At 46.2% G+C, this 9,816-nt stretch overlaps 1 protein-coding gene across 1 annotated transcript; it reads left to right on the forward strand.

Annotated features, from left to right (window-relative positions):
• LOC109126402 lies at nt 342-1,769 on the forward strand. The gene has a single exon (XM_019229930.1). It carries the CDS (start codon nt 342-344, stop codon nt 1,767-1,769), a length of 1,428 nt encoding a protein of 475 aa, XP_019085475.1.

Below are 9,816 nucleotides of genomic sequence, written 5' to 3' on the forward strand. Positions count from 1 at the left end.
AGAGACAGTCACCAGTTCGGTCGCCGATCTTTTGACTTCTCACCGCGCATACGCTGATCGGGTCGATCTCCTTTCTTCCAAGCAAAACTACCGACGACGCGCTCTAGACTTCATCGGCATCATTCCGCCGTTCACCTTGCAGCCGATGATGGCAACAGCGACTCCAAGGAATACCTTCCCACCAGGCGGCACAACCGCTGGTCGGGGATAATCACACTCCGGTTCAAATCAAAGTTGCTGGATCTTCTAAAGTTCCAGTTCGGGTCCCTCCCCCTGTGGGAGGAAATGTCCTTCAAGAAAGCCTTACTCCGGGTTACGCTTCCAACCCTGAGTTCTATCGGATGCAGAGCAAGATCCGAGATATGCAATCTATGATGCACAGTGCAACCACTTTGGCACCGGACATCCCCCGAGTAATCGAGGAGTCAAAGCGAACTCCTTTCTCTCATCAGATAGCCAGAGTTCGCGTTAAGGATATTGGGAAAATAAAACTCATGAGCTACGAGGGAAAAAGAGATCCGACTACGCATCTCAAAACCTTCTTGCTCACGGTTAGCCATGTGGACCTCGAGCTCGATGAAGCAGATGCCGGTTACTGTAAGTTGTTCGCAGAAATGTTTTGCGGACCTACTCTGCTCTGGTTCTCATCCCTGGCTGCTGGCTACGTTAACAATTTCATGGAGTTATCAACTTCGTTTATCAAACAATATTCTAGCTTGATTGAAACAGCGGTAACATATGCCCAACTTTGGAACTTGAACCAAACTGCGGGGGAATCACTTCGCTCGTATATAACTAAGTTCAAAGAAATCCAAATCCAGATTCCAGGGCTTTCAAATTCAACTGCCTTGTCTGCCCTGAAGAACGGTCTGTGGCATGAGTCTCGCTTCCGCGAAGAATTAACTGTGAATCAGTTCGCTACCATCCAAGACGCTTTGCATCGGGCTTCGAACTGGATAGTTGCAGAAGAGGAAAAAGCGGCTGCGGCCCAAAAACATAAAGTTACTTCCAAACCTGGGTTTGAAGTACCTGCTAAGAAGACTCCTCCGTCAACTCCGAAGTCCGGGCTCAGTACCTTCGCCATGGATAAGTCTCCACAAAAAGGTTCTCCTAGGAGTTCACCATCCAACCCACCGGTCTCACCATGCTCTAAGAGCGGAATGCTCCCAAGTAACAAGTGTGTTCGAGACGAGAACGTGTACTGCAAACTGCACAAAGTAAATGGGCACTCAACCCGGGACTGCAAGAAATTGATGCACCTTCTCGCAGAAAAATTTGTGTCTGGTGAAATGTCAAGCGTGACTATCAGCGAGCTTGATCAAAAAGCAGCATCCGAAGCCGATGAGGATGCCCCACCAATGAAGAAGCTAAAGCAGGCTGATGGTGATACAGCTCCCAAGAAGAGGATAGACGTCATCATGGGTGACTCGCACCTTTTCCGCAACTCGATCACAGCAATAAAGGATCACCAGCAGAAATTCACAAACCCAGAGCCCAAGCGAATTAAAGTTACTACAAGTGACTTACCCGAAGTCACCTTCTCGGAGAAAGAAACCAAAGACCTGAGTACTCTGCACGACGACGCACTGGTAATATCATTGGATGTTGCGAATCACAAAGTGTGCCGGATTCTGATAGACACCGGGAGTTTGGTAGACTTAATTTTCTTGGAGACACTAGAATGGGCATTGGAAGAGAGCACATCGCGGGTCCCCCTTCCCCTTCAGTCTCGTTCACAAGTGAAACATCTATGTCATTGGGTACAATAACTCTACCTGTCTCCACTCAAGGTGTGGTCAAAATGGTGGAATTCACGGTCTTCGATCGACCTGCAGCCTACAACGCGATAATGGAGACACCCTGGCTATTCCAAATGAAGGCAGTACCTTCGACATACCATCAGTGCGTCAAATTCCCAACCCCGCAGGGAGTTCGAGAAATTCTGGGAAGTCAAAGGGTGGCTAGAAGTTGTTATCTCGCGAGTCATGAGCTGTTGGTCCAATAGCAACCACAGGTTGAGGTCGCAAAAAATCCAGTCCGGAAGCAGCTCAAAGGTGACCTCACTGAATCCATTTTCATCAATGCAAAGTTTTCGGACCAGGAAATCAAGATCGGAGCTGGATTGGGAAACAAGCTCCGAACCAAGCTAATCTCATTCCTTCAAGAAAACATTTCCACCTTCGCGTGGTCTATCGACGAAATGCCCGAAATTAGTCCAGAAATCATTTCGCATGAATTTAATGTCGATCCAACATTCAGGCCGGTAAAACAAAAGCAAAGGAAGCTTGGCCCCGAACGGGTCGAGGTCATCAATAAAGAGGTAGACCGCCTACTGAGTGCTGGCCAGATCCGCAAAGTAAAGTATCCAGAGTGGCTCGCAAATACCGTGGTTGTAAAAAAGAAAAATGGGAAGTCACGAGTTTGCGTTGACTTCATCGATCTAAAGAAAGCATGCCCCTAGGACAGTTTTCCACTTCCGCACATCGACAGACTAGTCGAATCGACCTCGGGGCACGAATTGATGTCTTTTATGGATGCTTTCTCCGGTTACAATCAAATCCTCATGAACCCGGAGGACCAGGAGAAGACAACCTTCATTACAGACCGCAGAACTTACTTTTACAAAGTGATGCCGTTTGGGCTGAAGAACGCCAGAGCAACTTACCAGCGATTGGTAAAACGGATGTTCGAACAGCAGCTTGAAAAGACCATGGAAGTTTACATAGACGAAATGCTGGTGAAGTCCATGGAATCTAGCTCACACCTCGTGGATTTGAAAGTCTGTTTTGACATTTTGAACCAGTTCGGCATGAAGCTTAAGCCCACGAAATGTACGTTCGCAGTTCCGTCGGGAGAATTCTTAGGTTACATCATGACAGAAAGGGGCTTTAAAGCAAACCCAAGGCAAATCAATGCCTTCTTATCTATGAGTTCCCCTAAGATACTGAGAGAAGTCCAGCGCCTCAACAGACGGATCGCAGCTCTCAACCCTTTCATCTGCAGGTCAACTGATAAATGTCTTCCATTTTACCAACTGTTAAAGAAGGGAGGTAAACACTTCGCGTGGGATGAGAAGTGCGAAGAAGCATTTTCTCAGTTAAAGGCATATTTTTCTGAACCACCAGTCCTGGCGAAACCTGATTTAGGAGAGCCTATCTTCCTGTATGTAGCTTTCTCGGCAAGTGCGGTAAGCGGAGTTTTAGTTCGTGAAGAAAGGGGGGAGCAGCGGCCAATTTTTTACGTCAGCAAATCCTTCACAGGAGCTGAATCTAGGTACCCCATGATGGAGAAACTGGCCTTGGTAGTAGTAACCTTAACACGAAAACTGCATCCCTATTTTCTATCTCACTCAATTGTAATGCTAACAACACAGCCGCTTCGGACCATACTCCATAGCCCGAGCCAGTCCGGTAGATTAGCTAAGTGGTCAGTCGAGCTGAGTGAATATGACATCGAGTTCCGGACTCGAACTTGTGCTAAGGCGCAAGTATTAGCAAACTTCCTTATAGAGCTTCCATTGGCAAATACGACCAAAGACAACACCGAAGCTCCTTAGACTTTGCATGTGGACGGAACATCTTGAAAAACAGGTGCAGGAATTGGAGTTCACCTTACCTCCCCGAATGGCGAGGTGATCGAGCAATCATTTGGCCTGAACTTCAGTGTATCCAACAACGAAGCAGAGTATGAGTCGTTCCTAGCCGGGCTCCGCCTCGTAGCAAGCATCGGTGTCAGAAAACTCAGAGTTTTCTGCGACTCTCAGTTAGTCACCAATCAATTCTTAGGAGAGTATGAGACCAGAGACGGATGAATGGAAGCGTTCCTGGCTTCAGCCCGGGAGTATGCAGGGAAGTTTGATGATTTCGAAATTACAAAAATTCCCCGCAGATGCGTTAGCGTTGCTTGCTTCGCCGCAGATGCGTTAGCGTTAGCGTTGCTTGGGAGTATGCAGGGAAGTGAGAACTCCGCCGCAGATGCGTTAGCGTTGCTTGCTTCGACTTCGGATCCTACAGCTACGCAAATTATCTCGGTTGAAGTCATCGAGTATCCGAGCATACGTCTAGAAAGCTCAAGTGTGATAACCTGGGAGATGAAGAAGAAGATAGCCGCTGAGGAGGCGGCTCGCAATATCTCACCTAAAATGACCTCATCACCTACTATGACAACATTGGAAGATAATCATTCACTCGTCAACGACCAAGAAGTTTGCACAGAGCCCCGCACTTCAGAGCAACTGAGAGTCGCAATTCTGGACCTACCCGATCTCCCGCCTCGGCCTCTTGGCAACACGAATACCAACAATTGGGGGGCAAGAAACTGGCAGAGCGCAATTTGGGCTTACTTGGAAAAGGGCGATCTCCCAGCTGATAAATGGGCAGCCAGGAAACTCAAAATTGTCAGTGCACGATATTGCATCTATAACGGAGCACTCCTACGCTAAAGTATAGCAGGTCCTTATTTAACATGTGTTGCTGGCGAAGAGCCCGCGACATTAATGCGAACTGTTCACAATGGCCCCAATGGAAACCACTCCGGAGGACGGACCCTGGCCTTCAAAATCAAAAGACAAGGATACTTCTGGCCCACCATGGTCGCTGACAGCGAGGAATACTCCTGAACTTGCAAGAAATGTCAAAAACATGCTCCGTCAATCCATCAGCCTACAGAGCTTTTGTCCTCTGTGTCCACGCCTTATCCGTTCATGAGATGGTCTATGGATATTATTGGCCCTCTACATCAAGGAACGTGAGGAGTTCAGTACGTGCTGGTCCTTACTGATTATTTCTCCAAATGGGTGGAAGCAGCGGCTTATGCAAAAGTGACAAGTGAGCAAGTAGAGCAGTTCGTGTTAGGAAGCCTTATCTACCGGTACGGTGTTCCATACGAGATCGTCACAGACAATGACCTGCAGTTCATCTCCTCGCAGTTTGAAGGTTTGTGTGCGAAGTGGAAAATACGACTCAGCAAGTCAACTCCACGTTATCCACAGGGTAATGGGCAAGCCAAAGCAATGAATAAGGTCATATTGGCTAATTTAAAGATACGGCTCGACTCTGCAAGGTGTACATTGGGCAATCCGAACAACACCTCGCCGAGCAACTAATGAAACCCCCTTTTCTTTGGTTTATGGAGTTGATGCTGTAGTCCCAGCTGACATAGAGGTACCCGGAGTCCATACAACTTTGAATCCATTTCGGGCCACGGAGAATGAATAGTTTCTACAAGACACTCTCGATGTCATAAATGAGCGTCGGGATCGAGCTTCAGTTCGGATGCAGAACTACCAGAACGCTGTTGCCTTCTATTATAACTCCAAGGTCCGAGGTAGGCCTTTGGCAGTTGGCGATTTGGTCCTTCGGAAGGTCCATGAAAACACCAAAGAGGATAATGCGGGAAAAGTGGGAAGGTCCATTCAAAATCACCTGTGAAGTTCGGAATTGCGTCTACCGGCTAGAAGATTTAAATGGGGAACTCGTGCCAAGGTCCTAGAATTCTTTACATCTTAAACGTTTTTACATTTAGTTTGGTTTTAACTTTGTATCGAACTACGATTGGCTTGATCCCGAAAAGGGTACGTAGATAGCCCATTTCCGGGTCCAGTTACCTTTTAAAAAATAATCTAGAAGTTTTAACTAAGCATTTGCACAACTCGTATTATCTCAAAACCGAAGTCTTACTTCGTATCTCTACAAACGAAGTATTACTTCGTATCTCTAAACCCGAAGTCTTACTTCGCGTTATCTTTAAATCGGAGTGTCACTTCGCTTTATCTTTATACCGAAGTCTCACTTTGTATTATCTAAACCGAAGTCCCACTTCGTATCTAAACCGAAGTCCCACTTCGTAGTTAAACCAAGTCTTACTTCATATTATCCCTAAATCGGAGTGTCACTTCGCATTAACTTTATACCAAAGACTCACTTCGTGTATCTATAAACCAAAGTCATACTTCGTACTAACTTTTAAACCATGACAACTTCGTAAATCGAACTCGAATTTTGCCGAACTTTAAACCAAAGTCTTACTTTGTGTAAACCTTGAAACCAAAGAATAACTTCGTATTATCTTTCATTCAAGGACGACTTCGTACGTTAGGGTCGAATTTCGCCTTGGCGAAGTTCAACTCTAAGTCCACTTTTCTACTGGCTCAAAGCCAACTTCGTGACTTTGTCAGGTAAATTATTTAGCTAAGTTAGAGTTTATCAGGTGAATTACTTCGCTTCGTGAACCTTAGCGGAATACAAATTTATACTTTTTCTTCGTGCTTCGCAAAATAAGTGTTGAGCAGGCAGTTATGCAATGAAAAAAGTTGAACTAATAAAATAGATAATATTATGGGAGGGTCACAGTGACCAAAAAACTCCCGAACCAAGTATAAAAAAAAACAACAAAAGCGGGGCCACATGGGCCAAAACAACCCCAAAGAAATAGTTCACGAAGTAAAGGAAGGGTTTGGAGCCAAACTGAGATTGACGGTGGTTACGGCCACCTCTTCAGGGACGTCTGGGAAAAGCTCGTACAGTGACACCTCAGGTGCATCTACCTTAGGAGTATTATCTCGGATCACCTTTTCGTTCCTGGTTCGACAACTACCCGATGTTAGTCCCAGATTCATCAATTACGATACTCAGAGGGGGCTCGCTGCACAGCAATTCAGGGGGAGAGTCTGCCAAGAGGCTGGAGATGGCTGAAATATCAAAGTCACGGAGGGTTACCTTCGCGACGTCTCTGTCAGCTTTCTCCTCATCAGCCCGAATAGATTCAAGCTCAGCCTCGAGGTCTTCGATCTCTCCTTTTGAAATCTCCTCGACTAACATCCGGTTAGCCTTAATCTCGGCAGCCCTGATCAGGGCCGGGGTTAGGCGCTCCCTCTCCTCGATGTGTGCCCTTACGTCCTCTATCAAGGGGCGAAGAGATCTTCTCATTGAATGATGCTCCTCTCTCCGAACCCTCTCCACCTTGCAACTGTTACCAGCCTCCAGAAGTTGATTGCGGAGTTCGACTTCATGAAGCCTGTTCTTGGCAGCCTTCTCGTTCTCCGAGGCCTCGTAATAGGCCTCGTAATAGAGTTCGCCCGATAATGGAGACACCCTGGATATTCCAAATGAAGGCAGTACCTTCGACATACCATCAGTGCGTCAAATTCCCAACCCCGTAGGGAGTTCGGGAAATTCTGGGAAGTCAAAGGGTGGCAAGAAGTTGTTATCTCGCGAGTCATGAGTTGTTGGTCCAATAGCAACCACAACTTGAGGTCGCAAAGAATCCAGTCCGGAAGCAACTCAAAGGCGACCTCACTGAATCCATTTTCATCAATGCAAAGTTTGCGGACCAGGAAATCAAGATTGGAGCTGGATTGGGAAACAAGCTCCGAACAAAGCTAATCTCATTCCTTTAAGAAAACATTTCCACCTTCGCATGGTCTGTCGACGAAATGCCCGAAATTAGTCCAGAAATCATCTCGCATGAATTTAATGTCGATCCAACATTCAGGCCGGTAAAACAAAAGCAAAGGAAGCTTGGCCCCGAACGAGTCGAGGTCGTCAATAAAGAGGTAGACCGCCTACTGAGTGCTGGCCAGATCCGCAAAGTAAAGTATCCAGAGTGGCTCGCAAATACCGTGGTTGTAAAAAAGAAAAATGGGAAGTCACGAGTTTGCGTTGACTTCACCGATCTAAAGAAAGCATGCCCCTAGGACAGTTTTCCACTTCCGCACATCGACAGACTAGTCGAATCGACCTCGGGGCACGAATTGATGTCTTTTATGGATGCTTTCTCCGGTTACAATCAAATCCTCATGAACCCGGAGGACAAGGAGAAGACAGCCTTCATTACAGACCGCAGAACTTACTTTTACAAAGTGATGCCGTTTGGGCTGAAGAACGCCGGAGCAACTTACCAGCGATTGGTAAAACGGATGTTCGAACAGCAGGTCGAAAAGACCATGGAAGTTTACATAGACGAAATGATGGTGAAGTCCATGGAATCTAGCTCACACCTCGTGGATTTGAAAGTCTGTTTTGACATTTTGAACCAGTTCGGCATGAAGCATAACCCCACGAAATGTACGTTCGCGGTTCCGTCGGGAGAATTCTTAGGTTACATCATGACAGAAAGGGGCTTCGAAGCAAACCCAAGGCAAATCAATGCCTTCTTATCTATGAGTTCCCCTAGGATACTGAGAGAAGTCCAGCGCCTCAACGGACGGATTGCAGCTCTCAAGGCAACTTGGGTGAGGTTCAAAGCTTATCATTGGGACTGTCCACACCATGGTTTTTCAAGGGTACACCTGCTGAGTATCTTTTTCAGAAGGTGTGACTGGAAGTATCAGTTAGCCTTGGATGCTGCAAGTCATGGGAATTTCAAAACAAGGTTTCTAGAAGATGCTGAAGTTTTGATTGAGAATTTGGCCTCTAGCAATAGCACTAATGGAGCCGATGCTGAAAGAAAGAGATTGCACGGAGGATTTGATGCAAACCAGCTTGCTTCTGTTAATGCCAAGCTTGATTCAGTGCACAATCTTCTTGTGGGTAAGAAGTCAGTTCACTTTGCTGAAGTTGAGACAATTAAGCCACAACCTGGGACAGGGAAATCAGGGTCAGAGATTCGGTAATCAGCAAGGCAACATGCCTTACAGTGGGAACTCTTTAGGCGCCTTACAGTGGGAACTCTTTAGGCGCCTTACAGTGGGAACTCTTTAGGCTACACTTCCAAGCCAGAGTATTATCAATAACAACAGAATACCGGTTATACCAGAACCTATGGGAATTCATCCTATTAGTCTCCTCCTCCTAAGAATTCTTCTGAGAGTAGAATGGAAGCTATGCTAGAGCAACTTTTGCAGGGTTAGGAGCAGTTGACAGTGACATTCAATGGAAAGATTGACAATGTCTACACTGAGCTGAATGGGAGGATAGATGCATTAAACATTCATGTCAAGAAGCTAGAGAATCAAGTTATTCAGACTGTTGGGTCTGTCAAACGACAAGAGGGTTTTCTTCCTGGAAGAACTGAGTCAAATCCCAAGCATGCTTGTAATGCCATATCTGTGAGAGATGAAGATGCTGTTGAAATTGCTTCTGCAGAACAGGGTGAGAATTCGGCAAATCTCTCGACTTCAGATGATGGTGTCGATCGACACCACCTGGGTGTCGGTCGACACTCATCTCAGACGAAACCAAAAACTGCAAAATCTCAGGTTCGAGCAGTTGAGAGGATGTACTAACCTAAGATTCCTTTTCCTAAGCCAAGAAAGTCCAAGCAGGAGATGGAGGAAGCTAGATGCAAGGCAGTGATGGATAAGGTGATGATTGAGATGCCCTTGATTGATGCAGTCAAGTTTTCTCCTGGACTTAAGCGGTATGTGAAGAGAATGGTGTCAAATGGTTTGAGCCGTGAGGAAGGAGCACTACCTACAAAAGATGTCAGTGCAATTCTGTTAAACCAGCCTGTTCAAAGGAGGAAAGAGAAGAAGCAAGAAGTGGTAGTCTCTGAGAAAGTGAGTGCAGCAATTCAGTGTAGGACTGCTAAGAAGTTACTAGATCCTGGAAGCTTTGTACATGATTACTCAATCTCAGCAGGACGATTTGCTCACTCACTGTGTGATCTTGGCTCTAGCATCAACTTGATGCCACATTATGTTGCTGTGAGACTTGGGATGACTGAATTCAAGCCAACTCAGATTTCTCTCATCTTGGCTGATCGATCCCGAAGAATTCCTGAAGGTGTTTTAAAGGATATTCCAATCAAAGTTGGAAACTTCATGATTCCCACTGACTTTGTGGTGCTGAAGTATGATAAAGAACCTAATGATCCTCT

The sequence above is a fragment of the Camelina sativa genome, chromosome 9 (genome assembly GCF_000633955.1).
Source record: "Camelina sativa cultivar DH55 chromosome 9, Cs, whole genome shotgun sequence".
Classification (NCBI taxonomy): domain Eukaryota; kingdom Viridiplantae; phylum Streptophyta; class Magnoliopsida; order Brassicales; family Brassicaceae; genus Camelina; species Camelina sativa.

What these genes read in the sequence shown, in the direction of transcription:
- LOC109126402 (XM_019229930.1), top strand. Translation starts at nt 342, where the DNA reads ATGCAGAGCAAGATCCGAGATATGCAATCTATGATGCACAGTGCAACC.